The sequence below is a fragment of the Arachis hypogaea genome, chromosome 12 (assembly GCF_003086295.3).
Source record: "Arachis hypogaea cultivar Tifrunner chromosome 12, arahy.Tifrunner.gnm2.J5K5, whole genome shotgun sequence".
Lineage (NCBI taxonomy): Eukaryota > Viridiplantae > Streptophyta > Magnoliopsida > Fabales > Fabaceae > Arachis > Arachis hypogaea.
The window spans coordinates 10,070,961-10,098,213 of record NC_092047.1 but is presented as its reverse complement, the minus strand read 5'-3'; the positions used below and the strand labels follow the sequence as shown (position 1 = coordinate 10,098,213).

At 31.3% G+C, this 27,253-nt stretch overlaps 2 protein-coding genes across 4 annotated transcripts; one reads left to right on the top strand and one right to left on the bottom strand.

Annotated features, from left to right (window-relative positions):
• The first annotated feature begins 1,650 nt into the window (after positions 1-1,650).
• LOC112726767 ((+)-neomenthol dehydrogenase) lies at positions 1,651-6,937 on the top strand. Of its 2 annotated transcripts, XM_072208720.1 has the most exons (7): positions 1,919-2,276; positions 2,510-2,770; positions 2,882-3,317; positions 4,519-4,759; positions 5,436-5,510; positions 5,596-5,772; positions 6,428-6,937. In XM_072208720.1, exons 3-7 carry the CDS (start codon positions 3,298-3,300, stop codon positions 6,803-6,805), a joined length of 891 nt encoding a protein of 296 aa, XP_072064821.1. In that variant the 5' UTR covers positions 1,919-2,276; positions 2,510-2,770; positions 2,882-3,297; the 3' UTR covers positions 6,806-6,937. The 2 variants fall into 2 exon arrangements, with proteins under 2 accessions (XP_025632073.1, XP_072064821.1); XM_025776288.2 differs by having other exon boundaries at positions 1,651-2,276; positions 2,510-3,317.
• A 544-nt stretch (positions 6,938-7,481) lies between these two features.
• Positions 7,482-16,135, bottom strand: LOC112726766 (uncharacterized). Of its 2 annotated transcripts, none has more exons than XR_011868269.1 (15): positions 15,755-16,135; positions 15,012-15,139; positions 14,661-14,793; positions 13,298-13,454; positions 13,141-13,219; positions 12,826-12,866; positions 12,620-12,736; positions 11,407-11,487; positions 9,421-9,483; positions 9,296-9,347; positions 8,621-8,681; positions 8,462-8,509; positions 7,994-8,029; positions 7,828-7,902; positions 7,482-7,721 (listed from the first exon to the last, which is right to left on the bottom strand). XR_011868269.1 is itself a non-coding variant. In XM_025776286.2 (15 exons), the coding sequence occupies exons 1-15, from the start codon at positions 15,912-15,914 to the stop codon at positions 7,662-7,664; spliced, it is 1,305 nt and encodes a 434-aa protein (XP_025632071.1). In that variant the 5' UTR covers positions 15,915-16,135; the 3' UTR covers positions 7,482-7,661. The 2 variants fall into 2 exon arrangements, 1 of the variants encoding a protein (XP_025632071.1); XM_025776286.2 differs by having other exon boundaries at positions 8,607-8,681.
• Positions 16,136-27,253: the final 11,118 nt, after the last annotated feature.

Genomic DNA, 27,253 nt, shown 5'->3' with positions numbered 1-27,253 from the left:
TAAAACAGTTTTCATGAAGTTTGTAATGATATAACTATAAAATTGATGAAAGTGTTACCACAAATTCCAAGTGAAAAGTGCTAGATATACATTTTAATGACATATATATCGAATTATAATGATTCATTCTACAAAAAAGTAGAAATATTCAAAAAAATTAGGTACCTCTTGTTTAGTAGATTCAATTAGTTCAAAGGTTCTTAAATCCCAAAATTTTACTGTTCTGTCTGCTAACCATGCAATATCACTTGTGATATTAAAATGCCTAAGAATAAAAATATAGTAACTCAAGCATCAGTTAAAAAACAATAACAACAAATAATAACAACTAATGTCAGAATCTATTTCACAATTGAAAATAAAGTTCAAAGCTCTATCACCTCTTCATCATCATCGATTTACTCGAATTTTGACTTATTAGAATCTCCGCTCTCATTTTAATACATCAAAAGAGTTCAACCATATGATTAGTATGAATCACAATATAAGAGAGAGTCACAACATTGAGTTAAAGTAATCACCAATCTTTTGTCGTAGGCCCTGATATCCTCCTCATATGTTAGTTTATTTTTCTCAGCCTTTACTTGATATGGTTACTGAAAAACGATAATAATAACAAATTGGAGAGTAAATCATAAAACAACAATTACAACAAAAGTGGAAATAATCCTTACCTGGAGAAAAGGATAATAAAAGAGAAGCAAGAACGGTTTGCTTTACTCACAGCATCATACATGGACTTCCACCTAACACCACCAGCCTTTCTTACCTAATCAGATTTTAAGGAGACATTAGCTGATCAGAAAATTAAACAACATTGAAGTTTTAAATTCTCATATCAAAGAAAAAAATTGATAACAAAAAATAAATATATCTCACCGTTCTGTTCTTCTTGCCGCTGATGTGCTCTATGCTTTCCTAGTTTTCCTGCATGTGCTCTAAATCATCGCCGCTTAGTTTTTTCCACTAATCTACTCTATTCCACTATTTCCTCATTTGAATCCGCCGCCTCCACGAACTCTGCCGTGACCGCCACCTCCATATTCTCCTCCACCACTATAGCGGTTGCCATCTCATCGACCGTAGTAACTCCTACCACGATGTTCATTGCAATGCCAACACCACCACGATGACTAATTGAAAAAAATAAGGGGAGAAGCAATTATACAAATTTATTGAACAATGAATGTTGGGTTATAATTATACCCCTTTTTTGTCATTCAAATTTAAAATTTTAGGTTTTTGGCACTTGTTAAGTGAAGAGGAAATACATATTAAAGTAGAGAATGAAGGAGAATTGATTAAAGGAAGAAGTTGTTTCATAGAAAATAAGAAGCAAAGTTTACTTGAAAAAAATGATATATTAAATGGGAGACCACATATGAACTAACTCTCTAGAGAATATAATAAAAAGTCCAATTCTCAAACTCTCTCTGACATGACATGTCACGTTGGATTTTTACTACCTCACAACCTTTTATTAATAATTTAGTATTAGATTAAAAAATTAATTTTTTTTGGTTAATATCGTAACTTTTTAAATTAATTTTTTATTTTAAATTTTAAATTTTACTTCTAAACTTTAATCCTCTAAAAAAAAAATTATAATAAAAAATTAAGTATATAACTAATTAAAAATTAATTCTCTAAACTTATTCATTCATTTCAGTTTTCCAGTTATTCATAACACAGTATTGACTCATCATTGATTAAATGTGGATTCAGTTAAATTCATTCCAATTCAATAATAAATTATAAACATCAAACGATGACATGGTGTATCACAAAAAAAAAAGTAGAATTAAAAACCAACCAACTTTAAATAACTGCAATTAATAATTATTAATTTTATATTTTAAAAAAATAAAATTTAAATAATTACTAATAAATAAAAATTTGAAAAACTAGGATTCCAATTATCGCGTCCTCTCCATTTCTTTTTCACAGTACCGTGTTTTTGTTCAATTGCCCACGCGACCCCCATCCTCAGACCGTCGGACGCTGACATTCACCCCGTCTGCATGTCCGCCCGTATAAACATCTGGAATGTCACCTCCAACGCCCTTCGTAACGCAACCCACGGCCTCCTCAATCCACTGGTGGATAGTTGCGTGCAACGCTTCCATTAAGACCGCACACACTTCCGTCCGTATTCCTGCACTAAGCTCCGCCCGCAAATTCGGTTGCATTCCAGCCCGCAAATCTCCGCCCGCTTCGTCGATGGAGCCATCAATGTTGCGTATTTGACCGGTGACGATAATCAACGTGTTCACAAGGTAAGTAGTGGTTTAGTTTGCATGTTAATTCCGATTGGTTTAGTTTGCATGTTCTTCTGTACCTAATTATATAGGATGCATCTTCTGTTTAAAACTTGTTTAGATGTGTTTTTAATAGATGTGTTTTCTATTTAAAATTTGTTTGAATGAATTTTTAATAGGGGTGTCTTTTGTTTTAAATTTATTTAGATGTGTCTTTAATAGATGTGTCTTTTCTGGATGTGAAAGAGCAGGAGAAAGCTCGTTCGAACGGTCGAATGGAGATGGCGGCGCAACTTCAATGGTTTCTAAAGATAATGAATCAGTGCAATGAGGGTGACCTGAGTCAGAAGCAACAACGGCGCTGAGCTGCGTTCTGAAGATGCGCATTTGCTCATGAACGGAAGCAGCAGCAGCGCTAATTGGTGTTGTCAGCGGCAACAGAATAGAATCAGAAAGAGGCTGTTCGATGGCACGGCCGTTGTGGGTGGAAGATGAAGATAAACTATGAAATGGTAAAAATTGGAGTTGGTAAAAAATCAACGATAATTCTTAAATTATAGTGAATTAGAGTTACTCTGGATAATTAGATGATTGTTTTTTGATATAATGGATTTTGGGATCAGCCAATAAAAATGGGCAAGAATTGACTGAACCTGCTTACCTAACGGGACTCCCCAACAAATGAAGGCAGCAAATATTTCCGTGAAAGAATGTGTCTGTTTCCAATTCTGTACGTGTTCACTGTTTCACCACACAAAAAATAAATAAATAAAAAGAGATATAATTGTATTATCCATTGGCCCATCAGTTTATAAATATCTGCTATATATTTTATATTATTTAATGTTATATAAGATGGACGAGATTAATCTCCAAAGTCTATATATAGTTACACACACTAAAAAAAATCACTCAGAGCTAGCTTTATGAGAAATTATCATTGAAAAATGGCTTAATATTAAAATATCATTTTTTTCATGCATGCTAAAGAGGAGAAGTTAAGCTAATAATATAAGCCTTGTTCAGTTTCAAACTGAAGATGGAAGAAGCTCCACAAAGGTGAAGTACACCACCTTCTTCAAACTTTCAATAACATAGTTTATATATATAAAGGTATAGGTATATATGATTGCTTTATGTTTCTTATTTTATCCATTACCCATTATCCTTTAACTAACTTTGCAACAAAAAATTGCTAGGTAGTATCTCCTAATTACAATTAGATTACAATGTTTTTCTCTTTTTTTTTCCCCTTTAAACTTGCTAGGTATAGCTTCTTATTGCAGTGAATTATTTTATTTTCTTTTTTTGTATATTACATGTTTGATGGATTGTTTTGTATTGTAAATCCATTATTTTTTTTTCTTTGGTATTATTTTTTTGCATGTTACATGTTTGATGAATTATTTTGTACTGTATTATATTTTCTTTTAGTATTTGATATTGCAATTTATTGTACAATTATTATTAGAAGAAAAAGAATAGATTCTATTAAAGATTATTGTAAAAAAGTCACCAAAAAAAAAAAAGATTATTGTAAAAAAATTAGATTAAGAAGAAGATAAATATGAAAAGTAGTATGTCTAATGATTCCAAATTGATGAAATAAATATGAAAAAAAAAAAAGAAAATGTTAACTGATTATGACCGATAGAGACTTTCAAAAAAAGTTTTTATTGCTATTGATGAGAATTCAAGAAAAAATTACAAAAATAGAAAATTAGTTATAAATATTTTATACCTACAAATACCTATATTGACTGATGAACTTGAATAACAACAAATATTATATTTAAATTTTTTTTCAAATTTAGAATAACACGCTTTTTTTTTGTTATTACAACTATGTGTTGTTTTTTATATTGAAACTAAGTATTTTATATTTTTCATTATATTCCATTACAATATAATTTAGTGAAAATATACCTGTGATATTTTACGGACAAAAAAACTGATATATTTCTATAATCAAGATTAAAAAAAAAGACAAAATAGAATAAAAATTATATATATGTAGAAAATAAGAGTTATTGGTTTTTTTATTTGTTTTTATTTTAGATATATCACTTTTAGGACTTTTATTTTCACAATCTTAACAAAATATTAAAAGACAAGATACAGAAATTAAATGAAAATATAAAATATTTTTACAAATTAAACAAATACTTATTTTAATTTTTTTTTCAGTTTTTATTTTTTTATAAAATTCTAAGAATAAAAAAATACTGAAAGGTAGAGAGTGATTTGAGTTGATAAGCAGGTATGCAGTTGTGAGTGGAGCAAACAAAGGAATTGGATTGGAGGTAGTAAGGCAATTGGCTTCAAATGGAGTGAAGGTTGTGTTGACTTCAAGAGATGAGAAGAGAGGCCTTCATGCTTTGGAAACCCTCAAAGATCTCTCTGATTTTGTGTTCTTTCACCAGCTTGATATTGCTGATCCTGCAAGTATTGCTTCTCTTGCAGATTTCATCAAATCCAAATTTGGCAAACTTGATATTCTGGTAACAATTTCGCTACCCTTTCACCACTTATAGTAAATATCATCAGTATTTTCTTAATAACCAACACGCTTTTCTTTAATTAAAAGTTGAATTACGTTAGTTTTGATAATTTTGCCAAACTTTTAATTAAATCTTTACACTTTTTTTTTTAATTGGATTCATACATTACTTTTAATTTTATAATCAGATTCTTTTTATTGTAAAAAATATTAAAATTAATTGAATATTTTTTCATAAATTAAAGATATTTAGAATTAAGAACATAGCATATATTTTTTGAAAAATTATTTTGTTAATTTTAATATTTTTAACATAAAATGACTTAATTACAGAATTAAAAATAATGTAAAAATTTAAATTAAAAAAAAGTATAAAAATTTAATTGTAAATTTAACAAAAAAGACTAACAGAATAAATAAACCTAAATTAAAACATAATCTGAATACAATATTAATTAAGAGTGTTTGGCATACGAATAATGTTATTGTTTTGGGTAAAACGGGGAAATAAATTTGATAGCTCTTTATTGTTGTGTAACTTAGGGGGGGAGGGGGGAGGAATATTCAACTCTATATTGGTAAACTTAAGTCATTTCCTTAATTAATATACTAATTATATTGGATTACTTCTCAAAGTTCTCATTTTGATGATGATTTGTAAGTGTTGCATTTTGTAGGTTAACAATGCAGGGGTTAATGGACTTGTAATTACAGACAACGATTTAATCCCTTCAGTAATATTGACACCCCAGGTAAGCATCTCTGAGCAGGGCTAAATATTTTATCTTCTAATATATAATGCTTACTAATTATGATTGACCTGTTCTTAATCTTCAGGATTTATCTGAAGAAGAACTAGAAAAAGCAAGGATTGAAACATATGAATTAGGCGAAGAATGTTTGCAAATAAATTATTATGGTTCTAAAAGAACGACTGAATCTCTTCTTCCCCTCCTCCAGTTATCTCATTCACCAACAATTGTGAACGTGTCATCTTCCTTGGGAATATTAGAGGTAAGGTATACCTGAACTTATTAAGAGAATTTTTTTTTGGGTGAAGAATAGAATTGAATAAAAAATAAAAAATTTTACTAAATTTATAATAAATATGTATATTACATATAATAATTTTTTGTTGGCTTTTTTAATTACAATTTTTTTGTTTTCAATATAGCATTACCCTTTTTCCTGAATCATTATAAAAATTAGGGTATCCATGGATTAGATTGGGCCGGAGTTTGTTAATGACTTTGTCATGTAATTATGCTATAGGAGGCTATCGCTACAAGGGAAAAAAAAAGTACAACTTTTTATGTCCACTAAAAATAATTATTTTAGTAGAGTAATTTTTTAGGTTATTATTAAAAATAGTTAAAAGTATTCTTTAGGGAAAACGAAAAACATTTAGTTAACATTTATTCACATTTTTGTTTGGTCATCAATAATCATCCAATGTCAATCGAACTGTTATTAAAAATGGTTATTTAACAATTATTTAACTGCAAGAAATATGTTAGAGAAATTTTATTTTTTGATTGACAAGTGACTATAAAAAATAGTAAACAACCATTTTTACAATTAATAGTAGTAAAAAAATATTTCACTAAATTAATTTTTTTTTTTTTTTACAAATAATGACCATAAAAATACTTATTTATGTTAAACACAGCGTATATCAAACAAATGGGGCAAAGGGATCTTAAGTGATGCCGAAAACCTTACTGAAGAGAGAGTGGATGTGGTGTTAAATGAGTTTATGAAAGATTTCAAAGAAGGGTCATTAAAAGACAAAGGCTGGCCTACGACTTTTGGTGCCTACACTCTCTCCAAAGCTGCTATGAATGCCTATACAAGAATTCTTGCCAAAATGTTCCCTACTTTTTGCATCAATTGTCTTTGTCCTGGTTATATTAAGACTGATATCACTGCAAATACTGGCTTTTATACGGTGGAAGAAGGTGCTGCTAATGTTGTGAGATTAGCATTACTTCCAAATGGTAGTCCTTCTGGTCTTTTTTATAACAGGAGTGAAGTGCATTCCTATTAAGTCATATACTATTCTGCATAGATGATCATTACTTCTCGTTCAAGACTTTCGACATGTAATAATTTACTCTTATGTGACATTGGGTAATGTTTATTTCGTTAATAAAGTAATAAATTATGATGTTATTTGCAATTTATAGAATCTAGTAAATAGATATGCACCTCTATGGATAACTAAGGTTTTTTTTAAAAAAAAAAATACTGAGCAAATATTTTTTTAGTTATAAAAATAAACTTTAAAAAAAATTTGCTCATATACAATGATTGTGATGACAAACAATTAGGATGTTAGAAATTTAGAATTTTTTTTTTTAACCAGAAAGAATTTATTTTAGTCATTTGTTTTGTCATTTAAACTAAACATGAGACTTATCCACTTTTTAAATTCTATTCATTATAACAAAAATCAAGAGAGATTTGTTTTCTATGTTTCAATATTGTTCTTGTGTATTATCCTGGAACAGAAATCAAACAAAACCTAAATTCTAAACTATAAATTCTCTTGATCAATCTTCAAATACGATCATAAGATATACACATAATATAAGCAAATAAAATATGCAGCTTTAAACAATAAAGAAATTGTGTGAAGATATTTCCTTACCCTCCACATATATATAATGGGAATTAGACGACATTTTTTACTATTTCTAAAACATAGATTCAAGATCTTTCAATTAAAATGTAAAATAATTATCATCTTCATTAATCTCACTGTTGTTACTATTACACACATTTTAATAAATAAAAAGAAGATTAATAGACACATTAATGCCTATTAATCCAGCGGTGAATATAATGGAAATGGAAATTTTTGTTTACAGCAAGATTAAAATGAATAATAACCTTCCCTTGCTTCAGTCAGATTCCACAGGCTCTGTGACTGGTGGTATACAATCTAGTTTGTATCGCACTACCTGCATCTCATATAATGCACATAACAAAATTCCCGTTTAGTGCAATGAAAAATATCGGACTAAAAAAGTGTAACAGCATGAAATGAATGAAGCAAAATTTGCATACCTTTTTAAAAAAGGTTGAGTACGTGTTGTCCCATATCAGCTTATAGCTTCCACCCATTAATGTGCAGAAGTTTCCCTAAAATTATATGGAGGAAAATCTAAGATGAGAACTTACATGTCAAATGCTTAGTAAAGTTTTTAAGTTGCTACAAGCATGAAAAACTCACTTGGTCAGACTCGTAGCGGCGGTACGGTAACATCAGCTGTGCCAAAACAATCAACCACCATGAAAGTCAGCAATGGCAAAAAAAAAAAAAAAAAAAAAACATGTGGCTGGTGGTGGGCCCAATAGTTGAAGATGATAATGGCTGATTTAAGAATGACATGAGAAATGCTTTCTGGCAAAATCAATTGAAAACACAATGCAAAATTTCTTTGAAGAATAAGAATATCATTAATTCAATGATACAAGTAATTGGAGGGTACGGGATTCTCCATACAAGAGCAAAATTAATCAAAGTAAGAGCTTTCCGGGAAGGGTAGCTTTTCAATCACTCAACGTGTCCAATAGGTAAAGTCCTAAACTAGTAATCCTATTAAAGAAGATAATAAAACACTGCATTTTTTTTTTTTTTTTGGTGTGTTTTGGGGGGAAGGGAACAAAACAGTGCATATATTAAAGCAGAATAACTTACAGTTTTGTCGCCAGAAGGACTTAAAAACTCCAAACTAAATCCAATATCCTGACAATAAATCACAGAAAACAGAAATTTCACCTCATACAGATGCAAGGAAAACATCATGAATTCTTCAAATACAAATGTTGTACTGTAGCAATACCATATTTATCTTGCCTTGTACTAATGAAAAATCCCATGCAATGTACGAGTTTACGGAGTCCACTGAGAGCAAAACCTAAGAAAAGACAAGTCTGATTCATTCAACTGAAACTGTCCAGTAACATGATATAAACAGGATTTTAAATTTTAAAATATAAAATCAAAAGAAAAAAAAAGAGATGCTACATGTTTATGTGGAAAAGAAAAATTGAATTGAATCACAAACTCAGTCACATGATTTCCCTTTCTTTCTAGCTTCTCAGTTGATAGCTACCCATGATAATGGCAACTCTGATCATTTTAGGATTTTTGTTCTTTTAGTAGATTTGTATTACTCTTGTCTAAGATTTCTACATATTGATAGAATTAGTCTTTCATCACTGTCTTTTCCTTATCTCCAATGAATACTACAAACTTTGACATGACCAAATATAGTTTCATATTCATCACTTTGTTTCAATTGTTCGTAATTTTATAGGTCTCCCTCAAATGCAACCTTTTAAAGCGCAAATGAATTCAATTAGATCACCACCAGATAATTATGCGGTTTTTTCACCTATTCACATCTGTATCAATATAATTTTAATTCCTACATTTCAAAAGGATGATCAGATGCAAAAAGAAAATAAGCAGCTCTCACAATTAAGGAAAAATAGAAATGAAGATATTTTGCAAGACTTGTAAATATACCTCATAAGTTTTGCCAGCTGGAACAGTTATCTCTTTGTAGTCATCATTTTTGCTGAAATTGAAAACCTTGAAAATTAACATCAAAATAGAGGAAATCATACATGAGTGCAAGCTTTAATATTTACCTTGCATCCAAAGCACCGGCAACCTCCGCTGAGATGAAGAAAGGTGCATTTGCAAAGACCTCACTGATAAAAACATGTTGGAGTTATTCAACAGTGACAAAAATTTCTGGTAGAGGCTAAAAGTTGAGAGTATCAAGTAATAGGAATTGCAACATGTGAACTGATGGCTAAGACAGCTGATAGTGCTGAACAACTTCAAATCACAATGCTTATTAATTACTCCCACTCTCTTGTAATGTTAGCACAAGTAACTATTTATAGGCACTGGTTCTAAAAGGAATAAAAGTAGGAGAGGCAAGGAGATATTTTGTACGAAACTTTGCAAAGATACATAGTAGTGGAGTAGGGGGAGAGGTGAGAGGTGTTTAGAGTGCTGAGGAAAGAATTTGGAGATATTGGATATAGAACAAGACTAGCAAACTCCTTATTCTCTTTATCAAAGTTATCAATATAGACAGAACAGGAGGTTCGCAACCCATTCTAGGTCAGATATTCATGCATTTCTTTTATATTATATATGCTAACATTCACCTTATACCAGCTTTTACAGATAGAGGACAGGTTTACTTTGATTTGGAAGTCCAATCCTCAATGAAAAGATAAAAGCACATTGAAATTCACTATCATTTTGCATGGGGAGAACACAGCCCAAATATCATCACTTTATAGATACTGATTTTTAAGTTTCCTCAGGTTAATCATACATTTAACAAGGTATTCCAAGATCATATAAATCACTAAGAAAGTTCAGATGAAATTGAACTGTCCTTCAATAAGAAAATTATTAAATGCAAACAAAATTATCAGAACAAATAGTTGTATTGTGGAAAACCACCATCAAATATACTAGCAGGCTGTAAATAATTTCCCTAAATTCTGAATGTCAACCAATATTATGTAATGTGGAACCAGAGTTAGGTATCACCAATTTAACAACACCACCATACACAAAATTATGAAACAGATAGTTATATTCTGGAAAACCATCAAATATAGGCCGTAAATTAATTTCAAAGTTTTCCATGAGAACAATATTATATTATTGCTAGTATTTTTGTCCGTAATAATATTACAGAATTCTAAATTTTTCAAAATAAATTATATCTCAATATTCAATTTTTATTTTATATCTCAATATTTAATTTTTATTATAAATTTAAAAATTAATAATATCTAACGTTGTTGTAATAAATATTAAAGATTTTATTAAATGAGAAAAAGAAAGGGATATGAGATTCGTGTTCTGCTCCAGCACCTCTTGTATAGTGAACGCTTTATGGGTTAGCATTGTCTTTGTTAGAAGCGCTTCCTGGATAAGCGCTTTCCAGTCAGGATACCAAAAAAAAACATATAGATGCCACTGGAAAAACAGAGGCATCTGAATAAATAGTTTGCAAAGAGTGCATTTCGTAATAAGTTTTAGAAATTGTAGCATATTAACTAAAAAGCCAAGAGAGATAAAGTGAGTGGAGAAGGGAGAGAGAACTCTTTAATTTTAGAGGAAAAGATTTTATTTCGATTGCAATGAGATAGAGTGCCATATGGCACATTTTGATTTTCAAATTAACAATATATAGTAGATTTCAATTTCAATTGTAATGAGAAAATATCATGTGATACATTTTAGTTGTCTAATTAGTAATTAGTGATAATATATAAGAAAAGATAAAATGAGTGGGGAAGGAAGAGACAAAGAAAAGGGAAGAGGGGGAAGGAGAGACCTCTTTAATTTTGGAGAGAAAGATTTCAATTCAATTGCAATGAGAGAGTGTCATGTGGCACATTTTTGTTATAAAGTTAGTAATATATAACGGATGTAACGATGGAATCAGATATAGGTATCACCAATTTAACACCATTAGAAAAAAGCCTTATCCCACTAGGTGGGGGAGGCCACATGGAACCAATTTAACACGAGTATAAACAACTATAAACAGATATTGCAGTATAAGAAATATGAACAGAAGCATTAAACCATTACAATACCTAATAAATTTCATGAACCTCTCAAACTCTCTGGTGTAGACTTCAACAGCTTCTTCCAGCAGAGCCAGCTGCTCCCTTTTTCTATTAACAATATCCAGATAAAGCAGGAGATGGAGAATTACCATGATGTCTAGTATTGTAAAATAATTACTAGAATATCACTTCTTCAATGGAATCAAACAAACAAAGCCCCTAAATCTCTCTACATACTAGGAGGATCTCCTTCCAAGTCCCGTGGATTATGATAGAGAAGCAAGATGTATGTTCTTAGCAAGATTTAAAAAACATAAAGTTTCAAAATCTTTGAACTCAGAGTTCTATGAATTCTAAGACATCACACCCTCCAAATCTCCATAACACTCAATCCTTTGTCTAATCAGTTATGTACTTATCAAAACATAACATATCATCAAATTGACAACTGAAACTCAATTAGCGGTGTTTGCTAGATTTAAGAAGCTGATCATATCTTTTATCTTTTTTTTTTAAAAAGGAAGTAACTAATAAAAAATCATTTGATAATTGCCACAAATTGATGCTAAATACAATCATAGCAAATCAATGAGCTTCATTCTCAACATCCAGGGTCAAGGTCTAATAACAAATACATCCTTCTCCTCCATTTGCCTTATGTCCTAACATACAATCTAGGGAATAGCAGGATGCCTTGACTGTGATCCAGGGATGATTATGCCCAGGAGCAGTTGGTGCAGCATTATTGTGTATATTGTGCATGTCTAAGTGTCTCCATCCAGCTATGCAGGGGAGTTTGTTGGGTTCATGGCCATTCCTTTAATGGTACTTCCATTTCCATAGTCTATCAATATGGTCCGCACTTGCCCTCAAGGGTTGGTTGCTGATAAATTCTGATCCAGGGTACTATTGAACTGCTCTGGTCTATATTTGGGTGGTTTCTCAAGTAAGATGCAGGATTTTATGGGTTTGCCATCTGGGGTTGGACTAATCACATTCACATTTTGACAATGGCAACAAGCCATTCTATTAGACTATTAGAAAGACCAAGCAATAAACTGACATTTGACACAATTCCCGGGTATTTCATATTCATAAAAAATTATATTTACATTTAACCCTTGAAGCTAGAAGACAGAACATTAAAACATAACCAATCTTGTTAAACAGCCATAGAACAGTGGTTTAAAACACAACCATAAAATTAACAATAAATTAACAAAGATGCAAGGTATCTTACAGTTTCGTGGCTCCATATCGTATCCATAATAATGAAAGAAAGAGTCGAATAGAAAGAATCATCGAAGTGAGGCTGTATAATGGTGGTCCATAGCGATGACGCTGCTCCTCCATGGGCCTACAATCACAAAAGAATTCACATATTATTGTTATTTATATTGTATGATGGCATGCATAATCGGGGATGAGAGTTTGAATATTTATTACCCATCATCATCGTTTATCTGCCTAACAAAATCAAGCAATACCTACAGCTCAAACAGAAAAGAAGATGTCTCAGAATACAAATAATACCCAAGTGAAGACAATGTGTACTCAGTCACAAAATTCAAATGACGATTTTCTCCGAATGTGTACATTTTGAACAGTACTAAACCCATTATTTGAAATCATTGAATAAGTCCATGTATCAGCCAAAAGTGCTAAAGTTAATTTAGGCTGACACTACGAGAAAATATAAGCATGTAGAATGAGGAGCAGAGGACAGGACAGCCACATATTAACAATCCACAGTAATTGTACCTGTGGAACTCCAACAAGATACTTCACAAGTGTTTTATAGACTCCGGTTGCAGAACCAAGCTGAGCCAACTGCCTTCTCCTGTGACACTTAAGTTGCTTTATATATCTCTTATTATTTCATGAACAAGAAGAGACATACAATTGTTAAGGCTCTCACCTATCCATTTGTTGTTTCCAAAGAAGAGCATATCGCTCTTGTATGCTACCACCAGAATTTACCAAAGCATCAACCTCTGCTTGCTTATTCCTCTCCGAGCGCTCCCGTTGCTGTCTGAGGAGTGTTCCTCGAAAGTCTTGAGGTAAATATGTCATAACTGCATATGAATTTAAGTGTGTGTTGAATAGGAATTTCAACAAACTAATGCAGAATCAAAATGAAAGAATGACCAGAAAGTAAAGTATGACCATGAAGCAATTCATAGAGCTTATCAAAACTAATTCTTTATAGAAAAGGATGCAAAAATGATTAATACATGACTTAAATAGATTATAAAACATAAAAACCAACAAAGTCCTTCACTTTGGAATTCACTTGTTTATATTATTCTACACAAATAAACCAGAAGTGAAACCAAAAGATCATTAATGTCATGAAATCACTTATCCAAGGACCTAGATCTTAAATTAACAATAAGGTCATCTTCCGCACCACTATTAGTGACACTGTCTTGCAGAGTTAGCTACCATAGGGTTCTATTCTAACTTTAGTTATAGCTGTTAACCCTAGCTGGCACCTTTTTAGTCCAATCTGTTTAGCTAACTCTTAGTTATGGCTCTCTTAAGTATCTCACTAACTCACTCTATTACTAGAGTAACTAAACCGATATGAGCTACTATTGACTGCTTTAATGCCATAGTTTAGCAGTATAACATCTAAAGCAACAAATTCAGCTTGCAAGCCCAGGAACGATGCAATAAGATAGTATCATCCTATTCCCTAATATATTACTCAGACAAAGAAAATATCTGCATTTATCATTTGCTGCTCCAATACTCTCTTTTTCTCAGGAAGAGAACACAGGTTCCAAATCGCCTTTTCCTTTAGCACACAGATTCATACTTGTCGAGACATCAACCATGGAAAATTAATAATAATAATCCTCACCCCACAGTTGGCTACATCATTATAATGTCTTGTTTTTTAATCAAGTGCGAAAATAATTGGAGGGCCGTGTTATGTAGTTGACAACCAACATAAAAAGCTTTATCGAATCTTTAAGGATACTGCTTTTTCAAATGGGCTAATTCTTCTTGGTGTTCTTGGCTTCTTCTAGAAGGTATATTACAGTTATAATAATTTTTCCATGCATTTCGTAAATCAAACAGAATTTCCCATCTCTCCTCACACTTGCTTACACACACACACACAACAGACCCAGTGTTGCTGCTTGATTTCCACTAAGACTAATAACATAAAAGGCATATATGAGAAAGAAAGCAGAATAAAGTATGCAACAAAAATACAGGGGCAATAAGAAGTATGTTAACCATTACAATTCAATACGAAAGCAAAGAGGTACCTGTGTTAAACACATGCTCAGAATTCTTTGCTTGGAAAGATTCCAAAAACTTCAAAGTACTATAAAGTTTATCTTTCAGCTGCCCAAGTATAACAGCATATTCTACTTCACTAGGTGAGGACGGCTGTTTCAGCTGGAAAAAAAAAAGCTGGTATCTAAGAATGCGCAAAATTTTTCACCTATGGTTGCTTCATATTAATTCATAGAAGCTAAAATATCAGTATGTAGATTATGCCGAAGGGAAGTTATAGAATGCCCCAGGCTCTGCATTCGTAAATTCACATATTGGTTTCAAAAAATCCAGTCAATCACATATAAAAGGTAAAGCGAAATAAAAAATGTATACATTACCGCCTCTGGCCAGTTAGGTTTATCAAGTAAAAAAATCGTCTCTTCAATGTATTCTCTATTCTTCCACATGTTCTCATCAATTTTATGTGGTGGTTGGCCATCTGCTTCTTTTATTAACATGCTTTCTCCTGAAATACTACAACCCTTGAATAACATTCTAAAGCAAAAAATATTTATACTCAAAGGCAACCCAAAGATTAAGGTGCCGCCACTATAAACAAGTTTTCTTTTCTTTCTTTCTATTTTTCCGCCTAAACAATCTTTAAGTATGAAAACTGATGTTAATTTTACATAACTCATAGTTGCTATAAAATTGATATCCGGATGCATAATTTCAATAAGGAGCACTAAGACATTCAGAATTTTTGCATGATCCTAATTTTCCTACAAGTTTCCAACAATGTGATTAAGTAAAAGTTGTATTATGTATATTCTCCAGCTAACTAGGCAAACATCTTTGAAAGCGCACCAAATGCAGATTAGAATCGCCCTTGGCGGTGTTTGCGAAATGAGGTTTTGAAAGTGAAGGAAAGGTTTTGAGAACTATAACTCTGAATTCCATTTTACATTCTAAACCAGTTCCTTCTCCTACTTCCACTTAAAAGCCATTTCCTTTCTCCTCCAAAATAAAATAAAACAACTAATCAATGCAGTTACTGCAAAGCAACTAGCTCTGCGATTCGGAATTAGCAGGAGATTAAGCAATAATAATAATAATTGAAAGAGCAAGTTAGTAACGAAACCTTGGGTAGGAGGATGCTGATGGAGCAAGTCATTGGAAATTGATCGAATCTCAGAAGAAAGGCGAGAGACATCGTCAGAAAGAGGTGGACAGGGGTATTTGTCGTAATAAGAAGCAAGATGAGCCCTAGTTATTGGTACCAAACCCTCCGTGGAAGCCATCGGAATCGGAGGTTGATCTGATCAGAAACCAGATCAGAGATCAGATCAGCGCTTTGTAGTTTCTTCTACGGTTCTATTTGCTGTGATAGTGTGATTGTTACGGAAGAAGGTAGTTTATTCTTTTGGAATATTCTGGTAACCAAAGACTAAGACGCAGCAGCGGTATGAGCAGTAGAACCGTCGTCAACGGTAAAATGGACTAGATTATGCTTATCTAGTTTGACCTCTTAATAATTAACTTCAAATTATTAGAAGTATCTTAATTTTAGATCAACAAATGACCTTGCAAATTATTATTAGTAATTGTTTTGGGATTAAGGCACGTGCTAAAATTATTATGTGAATTTTTTTATAAATTATTTTTTTAGTGTATTTATTAAAATAAAAAATTTTAAAAATTTTAATAATAATAATCTTAATAAAAAAATATTAAAAATTATTGTCTATCAGAATTTATTATTTTTAATCATTATTTAATCATTAATTTAAATTTTTTAATTTAATTTTTTTAATCTAATAATTAAATAACTTATTTTATTTTATATTTTTAAATATTAATAACTAATTAATGGCCAAAAACAAATTCGGATGGTAACAATTATTATTTTAATATTTGGCGGCATATCCATCTTAGCTAAAATTATTATTTTATTCTTAAACTCAATTTTTTTTTCAGTTGCCTTCTCTTTTTTAATATAATGATTATTAGTAAAACAAAATTAGTAAATATTGTACTATTTTTTTACAAAGAATCCATTATTTTAAATCAAATTAAATTTTAAACTCATTATTTTAAACAAAAGAAAATATCTTTTAATTAAAAAAATATTATATGTATAATAAAAATTTATTATTATATATTTATATATAAATATATATTGATTAACTCATTTTCAAAGTATATTTTATATGTTAATATATATTTTATATAAATAATTAATTTAATGACTAATTTACACGTACTATGATTTCATTATTAATTTTCTTAATATTAAAGGTAAGAGAATTATAATTTTGACCAATAAATTATAGTTTAAATAACATAATCTTTTTATATTCATTTAGAAGTCATATATTCGAGCCTCACTTCTAACTTAAAAAAAAAATTGAATTATGATTTGTGAAGATAAAAATGCGAGATCAACTTTATTACGAAGTTCAAGTTACAATATATACATAAACTTCTTTCACTAACCGGATGCAGGTGGGAAAATGCTTAAAACCAATCCAGATCCACGTGAATATGTTTTGTTAGTTGATGTTGGGTTTTGACATATATGAAGTTGATAAATTTGGGTACAATTTTTTGGAATGAAATGACAATCTATTTGGATGTACTTCGTTAGAAATAAGAGAATAATTTGAAGAAAGTGATTGTATATTATTGAGTGATGTTATAATAATACAATATACAAGAATATGTAAGTGCTAAAAAAATTAAAGTAATAAAAACGTAATATTTTATAATAAATATATAGATATAATAAATAAATATAATTAAGGGCAATTTACGTTTTTAAATTGTTTGACCCCAATATTACGCAAATGCATTGTTTCCAATTTCAATACGCAAATGCATAGTGTTTCACTATTTTATGTAAACCGCTACTGGCAGTAGCGGTTTACAGGTGTGCATAAACCGTTACAACCAGCCGCGGTTTACGTGTGTGCGTGTGTGAGTGTAAACGGCTATAGGCTATAGCGATTTACGTGTAGTGTGCTGCCTATATAGTCAAATTATACAAAATTAAATAAAAATTAACTAAGTTCCATACAAAACTAAGTTCCATACAAAAGAACATGTATTAATAGAAATAATTAAAAATTTTATATGAATAATGAATACTAAAAATTCCATTACAAAAATATAACAATATGCATTAGAGAATATAAAAAAATTCTAAAAAAACATATTACTATGAACAAACAAAATAAATGAAAAATTGATTAAAAAAATCAAAACTTATAAAAACTGATAATTATTCTTGATTTTTTTATTACAAATAAAATCGAATGGCAAAATTAGCAAAAAAATAATATTTTTTTAAATTATTTTTCAATTTAATAATTGAACAGAACGTAAAAACTACACTTAGTTATTTCCAATGAACAAGAGTTAAAACATAGAAGTCATGTTTGTCTTTAAAGAAAAAAAAAAAACAGACAAACAAAAAATTCCGATATTTAACAAGAAAAGTCTAATTAAAAAGATGTTGCAGCGAGTACATAAAATCGATCATGATACATAAGCCTATATTAAAATCCACGATTATAAAACATAAGTTAAAATATAAATATAAAATATATATTAAAAATAAATTAAATAATATATATTTATATATAAATATATAATAATTAATTTTAGTAATTTATTTTAGTATATAAATAATATTTTTAATCAAACATATACAAAATAAAAAAATACGTGAGTACATAAAAATAGGGAGATATAGGTGTATTATACACATAATATATTAAAACAGTATTTTTTATTCTTATTTTTTGTATAATTTACTCTCTAACTGAACTATATATGACCTCCATTAATTCTTAGAAGATAGTACAATTTACATTATTTTTTGAAAAATATATACATGTGACTTTTGTTTATTTAATTTTCAATGAAATTATTTGGTATAACATTTATATTTTAATTACAATATAAGGAGACGAAACTATATATATGTATTGAAAATTAATTTTAACTTTTTCAGTTAACATTTTTTGTTAATTTTTTTTGTTTTATTTTGATTTCTTTTTCATCTATTTGGAAGCAGAATCTCAGACTGAGAAAGGGGACAATAATCCCTTTAAATTTTAATTTTTTTTCATATAAATTATATATAAATTTTAATTTTATTTTTTAAATTTTTATTTTTATTTTATTTTATTATAAAATTAATTTTTTGTTATTCTTTAATATTTTGCCTAGTTTTGTCATTGTATCTATATATTATTTTATCATCTAATTATTGACTGAAAAACTTTGGATTTTATCATCTAATTGTCTATTTTTTGTTTGAAATAGACACACTACATGTAAACCGCTATAGCCTATAGCGGTTTACGCTCACACACGCACACACGTAAACCGCTGCTGGCAGCAGCGGTTTACACTCACACACGCATACACGTAAACCGCGGCTGGTTGTAGCGGTTTATGCACATCTGTAAACCGCTACTGCCAGTAGCGGTTTACATAAAATAGTGAAACAATGCATTTGCGTATTGAAATTGGAAACAATGCATTTGCGTAATATTGGGGGTCAAACAATTTAAAAACGTAAATTGCCCTATAATTAATGTTAACTGATTCTAATTATACTTTAACATCCTTCCTCAAATTAAAGTGTGAGTTAAAGATATCATTTTGAGTTTAGATACTAGAGTCCGAAAACGAGTAGAGTGATGAGCCTTTGTGAAAATATCAGCAGTCTGATCCAGAGTCCCAACAGCTATGAGACAAACAACATTAATAAAGAGACGTTACCGGACAAAGTGACAATAAATTTCAATGTGTTTAGTGTGTTTGTGAAAAACATCATTATAGACAATCTGAATAGCAATGTGGTTGTTACAAAAAACATCAGTTGGAGACGACTAAGGAGCACTAAAGTCTTCGAGAAGCCAACAAATTGAGATAACTTCAGTAGTAATGTTAGCGAGAGTACGATATTCAGCTTCGGTGCTTAATCGAGCAGTAAACGTTTGCTTTTTAGTTCGCCAGAAAATGAAAGAATCACAAGAAACAAATAATAACCAGTAGTAGAACGACGATCAGTGGGATCACCAGCCCAATCAACATCATAGTCTGCTTGAAGAGTTAAAGATAAATGGGCTGAAAAATAAAGGCCATGAAACAGAGTGCCTTTGATGTAGCGCAGAATTGCCGCATAGTGAGTAGTACGAGGAGGTGACAAAAATTGGCTAAGAACATGAACTGAATAGGCGATGTCGGATCGTGTGATACTCAAGTAGACGAGATCTCCAACAAACTGTCAATAAAGAGTAGGATTATACAAAACAATGTCATCTATAGGAGTAAACCGAATATTAGGCTCAAGAGGAGTAGACTTAGTGCGACTATCTGTGATTCTAGCTCGAACAAGAAAATCAGAAGTATACTTAACTTGAGAGAGATAGATACCGTCATCCAAGGATATGACTTTAAGGCCAAGAAAATAATTGAGAGAATCAAGATCCTTCATCTTAAAAGTGTGGTGAAGGGATGCTTTAAGATCAGAGATACCATCAACATAATCTCTAGTAATGATCATGTCATCGACATACAAAAGTAGAACAACCCCACATTCACTTGTACGAATAAAGAGAGTATTCTCATGAGGGCTGCAACTGAAATTTAGATTGCATATAGTGGTGCTAAACTTTTCAAACCATTTACGAAGAGCTTGCTTAAGACTATAAAGTGCCTTACAAAAAAGACAGACTTTGCTAGAAGCACAAGGATATCTCGGGGTGGTTTCATATACACCTTCTTCTTCAAATTTCCATTAAGAAATGCATTTTTCACATCCATCTAACTGAAAACCCATTTTTTGACTGCAGCAATGACAAAGGAGAGCGTGAACAGGTATGAGACGAGCAACAGGAGCAAAAGTCTCTTTATAATCAATATCATATTCTTGCATACTTCCTTGAGCAACCAATATAATCATGCCTTATAATGGTCAATAGAACCATCAGAGCGAGTCTTGATTTTGTATATTCATCTACTACCCACAACTTCTTGATCAGAAGGAGGATAAACCAAGTTTCAAGTGTGTTCTTTGCTTGGATTTCTTCTTGCATTGCTTGCTGCTAATTTGAATTTGTGGAGGCTTCTCGGAATGAATTAGGTTCATAATGATGAAGAATAGTAGAAAAACAATGATAATCACGAAGATGAGGAGGTGAATTTCTTCCCCTAAAAGAATGAGTGGAGGAAGGAGGCACGACAGCAGGACCAGGAACATCGTCGGGTCTGGAATCATCGAAAGATGGAGAAGGCAGATGAGTAGGAGGCTCGAGAGGTTGACTGGAGATAGAATATGTAGTAACATCATTAGGAAAAAGATCAACATGGGGGTTAGTAAAAAATGGGGACTGAGTAGAAGGAATGGACTGAAAAGAGGAGAAATTAGAGAACATGTGATGCTCCCAGAATACAACATGACGAGATATATGAATACGTCGAGAGATGGAATCCCAACAATGATAACCTTTGTGTTCAGTGCCATAACCAAGAAAACAATACATGCGAACCCGAGGTTCAAGTTTATTATGCTCATGAGGCTGAAGAAAGACAAAACAGATCCACAACCAAAAACACAAAGAGAGCTATAATCTGGAGAGGTATGATAAATACGCTCAAAGGGAGTAATGTTACCAAAGACAGAAGAAGAAAGTCTAATGATAGCATGGACAGCAGTGAGAACAGTTTCATCCCAAGTACGCTCAAGACATGAAGAAAAAATAAGCATAGCACGAACTGAGTCAAGAATGTGACGGTGTTTGCAGCTCTTTCATTTTGTTGAGAGGTACCAGGACAAGAAAACTCAAACAAGTACACTGTTTAGCGAGAAAAACTAAAAGTTTAGAGTCATGTTATTCCATAGCATTATCGTATTAGAAGACTTTAATAACCTTGAAAAATTGAGTTTTAGTCATAGTAGCAAAGTTAATATAAAGTTGAGGCAGCTCATGACGATTAGATTTCATATACTATTCATAAAATATTTAAAAAATACTGTTGAACTTAAAAAAATGTGTGGGTATAAAATCCTAAATCTATATATAATTAAAAAAATTATATTAATCTGTTGTTAAAAGTTTTTTATTATTTGAGAAATATAAATTTAATATATCTTATGTAAAATATAGATAAAATGTCATAAAAATATTTTAAAATAAAATATTTCAGAATTGAACAAAGATACCGATATTAAGTATAAATATGCGTCATCAAATAAATCCAAGTAAAACGTGAATAATCATCAATAAATACTACAAGGGTTAAGTATTGTTTTCGTCCCTAACGTCTTGGGTCAAAATCAAAATCATCCCCAACCTTTTTTCGTTATTAAAATCATCCTCAACGTTCAAAAACGCTTTAAAATCATCCTTTCCCGAATTCTTGGACCAAAATACCCTCATCATCATCATTCTCCTCTTCACCTTCCTCACCCCACCACCTCCACTGCCAGAACAGAAGCCTACGCCCAACGCGAACCCACCACCACCACCAGCAGTATCATCATGGTCATCATCATCATCATCATCATAACTTTCTCCAAAATCAACCAGAAGTCCAAGATGAACAAGAACCCACCACCACCCCCTACTATCATCATCAACACCAGAACCCACCACCACCCCCACCTCAGAAAATCATAACTCATAAAATCATAACTCAAAAAATCAGAATAATCAAAACTCAGAACCATCAACAAAATTCAAAACTAAAATTCTTCCTCTTTTATTCTTGCTCTGCTTCTTCATCTTCTTTTAAAGAAATTCAAGCAACATGCATTTGACAATAATCAACAAATTCAGCAACAACAATATTCTAAATTTAAGTCAAATCACAAAAAATTAAATTATAGATATTCCATAACAAATTTCACAAAAAAAATTCATAAATTCTACAAAAAAAATCCAATTCACAGAAGAAGAAGAAGCAGCGGGCGGTGAGGGCAAAGAGGAGGAACAGTGGTGGATCACAGGCGGCAGGGCGGCGGTATAGCGGTGCGGCGGTGCGGCTTCCCTTCCCTCCCCCCCACCCCCGTTCTCGCGCCCCACCCCCCTTCTTTCTCTCCCCCCGATTCTCTCTATATCCCTTTCTTTCCTTTCTTTCCTTTCCTTTTTATTTATTTTATATTTATTTTATTTTATAATTTTTTAATGAGGGGTAGTTTGGTAATAAAATAAATAAAATTGGTAAAAAAGATGATTTTAAAGCGTTTTTGAACGTTGAGGATGATTTTAATAACGAAAAAAGGTCGGGAACGATTTTGATTTTGACCCAAGACGTTAGGGACGAAAACAATACTTAACCCATATTACAAAGTATCGAGTCCCTCCCATAGAAGCGGTGGGAGCAGGCTCCAAATATAAGAGTGAATAAGATCAAAGGGAGAGCAAGTAAGAGATTGATTATTATGAAAAGATAATGTTGGTTGTTTTACAGTTTGACAAGAAATGCAATCAAAAGACTCTTGATTAACTTGAACTAAAACACCTTTAGAGAGAAGAGGACGCAATTTTTCGAAGGAGTTGTGGAAAAGACGGCGATGCCATAAGTGAATTGTAGATGGAGAAGAAACAATACAGAGATTTGACGTAGAAGGAATGTGAAAATTCTCGAGCTCAAACAAACCTCCGACCTTACGTCTAGTCCCAATGATCTGTCACATCCAACGATCCTGCACACGACAACCAGAAATAGAAATATTAACATCAAAACTGAGATCAACAAGTTGACTAATAGAAATAAGATTAAAGTTTAATTTTGGAATAAAATAAGTGTCAGAGAGAGTAAGATTTGACTGTAAAATAAAACCCTTATGTATTGCATGCAAGAGGAAACCGTCAGCAATGTTGACAGAATGTGCATTTGTAATGGTAGACAAATACGAGAAAAGATGACACAAAGGAGACATGTGATGAAAGCAACCAGAATCAAAATACTATTTATAATTACCTAGAGGAGTGAAAAGAGTAGCAGCGGTATTACCAAAAAAGAAAAAAGTTGCTTAAGAAGAGACTCAATGCTGGATGGAGAGACAGAAGGTAGGTTGAGAGAAGCAGAGTTAGTGGATTCATTAGCAACAACAGCAATAGTAGAAGCAGGCACATTCTTAGAATAGTTGGGACGAAAATGATATTTATTTGGATCTGAACATGGTGGGCGAGTAGGACAGGTAGTAATCAAGTGTCCCAAGAACTTGCAATAATGACAGAACATGTTTGGACAAAATTATAGCTAATGTGACCTTTCTGTTTGTATTTGTGACATTCAATAGAAAGACAGTCTGAGAAAAGGTGTCCAAAATGGTTACAGTTTCGACAGAATTTATCCTTTTCTGTCTGTGAATGCAAAGACATCTGATTTTTTCATATTAATATATACAAAGAAGAAAGAAAACTGTAAGATCGGAAAAAAATTGAGAAAATGAAAGTCAAAATAAAAAATATCTCACCAAAAAAATTTTGGATGGGCCCCATTATGTGCCACGTCCGTGCCATGTCAGCAGCCACATTAGTAGAAGAGGACATGTGGCGACGTGTGAGAGGAAAAGGAAGACACGTCAATACTAACACGGAGAGGAGTTGACGCACGGGTCAGGAAGCGGACCGGGCCGGGTTGACACATGGGTCAAACACGGGTCGGTTGGAGGTGCCGTATCTGGACACGTGTGATGCTTCTGGGCCGTTGATCCTAGGTGTGGATCCAACGGCGCTGGATGCGTCTGGAAGGAGGAAGATAAACAAACGGACAGTAACTTTGAGGCGGTGCGTGGTGGTGCGTCTGGTGGTTTTCGACGATAAGGCTGGACTCGTTGAACTCGCAACAACTAGACGAAGACGGTGATAAGGGCAGTGACGAACCAAAGCGTCAGGAAAGGATCGAAAAATAAGGACAAAGAATACTATCAGAAAAAGAAAAACGAGGGGCTATGAACTAATTTCATGGAAAAAAAAAACCTATATTCTTGATATCATGTTAGAAACAAGAGAATAATCTAAAAAAAGTGATTGTGTATTATTGAGTGGTGTTGTAATAATATAATATACAATAATATATATAAGTGTTAAAAGAATTAAAATAATAAAAACATAATATTCTATAATAAATATACAAATATGCTAAATAAATATAATTAATACTAACTAATTTTAATTAATCCTAATTATACTCTAACATATTTGATCCTCTCGTGAAAATAGGATTGATGGCAATGTCTATATAGCTGGAACTGAATCATAGAAAATATGAAAGATATGATGGAGATTTTGACGCCATTGTTTGCTTGGTGGACTTTCAAGACACCAATAAATTCCCAATGAACATGCAATAACCAATCACACTTCTTCGAACACCTAGCCCAGTCAAAATCAACATAAACCAAGTCCCATTTCTAACTTGGTTATGACATGGTGCATTGCATCCATATGGGTAGCCAGTGGCTTGCTAATAAAATTGCTTAATGTATTCACAGCATATATGTGATTTCTGGCCTCAAAGTTTAGCCTACCAACTAATCTTCCACGTGAGGAAGGATTACTCAACGGCTCTTGAATTTAGGCAGCACTCTGTCTCAAGTTCAGATCCATTGGCAAGTTCCCGGGTTTAGATTCCAAAAATTAGTATCTTCAAGTAAATTGAGTGTACATTTTATTGGTTTGAAAAGTTTCATAACAAAAAATTTTCAGTTATAATTAGTCAAAAAATTTTATAATTTATTTTATTTATATAACTTACTAATATTTTAAATTTTTTATCTTACTTTCCTATCAATTCACTTATTATATTCTTATCAGCCTCATTTATTAATGATATTAATTATAATATCATATTCCTAATTATTAGACATTCTTGTAATTATTATTTAATATTCTTTTTAATAATTTAAATATTATATTTAAGAATACAATAAAGACTAGGAGTGTGCATGGGTCGGGTGAAACCGGGTTTGATGAGACCTAGATTCGGCCCAAAATATATACCAGACCTATTTATTAGACTCGAACCCAACCTTAAACCCGATGAAATCTATATACTTTCGGGCCACGATTATACCGGGTAAAAACCGGATGAAAACCGAGCCGTTAACATTACATTACCTTGATACCTTCTTATAAGCTAGCATGTGAAAATATCCAAATTTCCAAGGCTCCAACTATTATTTAACATAGTAAAATTCACTTAAAATATAACAAGAACTAACTCTTCTCTAAAATTAAAGCATAACCATAATCAATACTAATATTGTATAATAACACCAAATATTTAAATCAATACAAATAACACAATATTATGCATTAGTCTAAAATCTTATGCATTTTAAACATAAAACATTAACTTATAGTCTTATAATAACTAATAACACATGCAAAATATTAAGGTTTACAATACTTAAATTTCACATAAGAATAGCCATCATCCATCACTAATAACACAAAATATTAATTGTGTATGATGACCGGGCCACCGGGCCGACTTCAGACGACCCGAGCCATGGCCCGGACCCGACCCGAAATAATGACCGGGCCTATTTTTGAGACCCTTACCCGGCCCTAGACTCAATGAAATCACACCAAATTAGCCTCTAAAGTACTCAGGACCGGACCGAGTCTTCTAACCGGGTCGAGTCATGCACACCCCTAATAAAAACTAATAACAATTAAAAACAGTAATAATAATATTTATTAAATGTAATTGATTTTAATTGTAATTGATTTTTATTTCCTTTAATCCATTTATTATCATTACATGCGTGGACAAATGTAAAAACTTGGTATAATATGTTTTTCATTCTTAATCTGGATCATAAAGGTCGTTTACTCTCTCAGGCCAAAAATCACAATTCTATTTCAATTACAAGTACAATTAGGATAGGTCGAAGAAATTTACAAGAAGGAGTTGAAGAATAATTTGAACCACGGACGAACTCATCCGGCTTGATGAGATTATTGTCAGTCAACTAATTTTTGAGAATATGAAAAACCACACTAATTTTGATGAGGTATGGTAATAAACTGGTTTTTTTATGTGCATTTATAATTATACTGTACTAACTAAGTTTATACACATAACATTCATAAGTTCATATATATAACATCCATAATTACATACAACTAACATCTAAAAATTAAATTCATATTTATTAGATATTACATCCATACACATATCACTTTTTTAGTTATTGCATAAGTAACTATCAAATTAACACAAATATTTTTAAATTTTATCATAATTGAATTAGAAAAAATATCAAATTCTTAAATTAATTTATTCAATTGATAAATTTACTCATAACATCCATAAATTCATACACATAACATCCATAATTTTGTACTCATAATATTCATAATTTCATATGTATGATGTCTATAATTAATAAATTTTTATAATATTACTAAATTTTAAACTATGCATCTTATTATATTCTTCAAATTATCTCATATGTGCACTAATAAGTCATGATTTTAATTATTTTAGTATTTTTTATTTAATATTCATATGTATACTTATTTATTGATTTTAATATGACGAATTAATAATTATTTTTTATTTTTTAATAGTCTATATGTAAAATATGAGTTGTATAGTAGAAGTT

Coding starts and splice junctions, on each gene's coding strand:
- LOC112726767 (XM_025776288.2), top strand. CDS start 3,298: ATGGAAGAAGCTCCACAAAG. Junction 4,760..5,435: donor TTGGCAAACTTGATATTCTG/GTAACAATTTCG, acceptor TGCATTTTGTAG/GTTAACAATGCAGGGGTTAA. Junction 5,511..5,595: donor CAGTAATATTGACACCCCAG/GTAAGCATCTCT, acceptor CTTAATCTTCAG/GATTTATCTGAAGAAGAACT.
- LOC112726766 (XM_025776286.2), bottom strand. CDS start 15,914: ATGGCTTCCACGGAGGGTTTGGTACCAATAACTAGGGCTCATCTTGCT. Junction 12,737..12,825: donor CAGATAAACGATGATGATGG/GTAATAAATATT, acceptor TTGTGATTGTAG/GCCCATGGAGGAGCAGCGTC. Junction 7,722..7,827: donor ACTCAACCTTTTTTAAAAAG/GTATGCAAATTT, acceptor TATGAGATGCAG/GTAGTGCGATACAAACTAGA.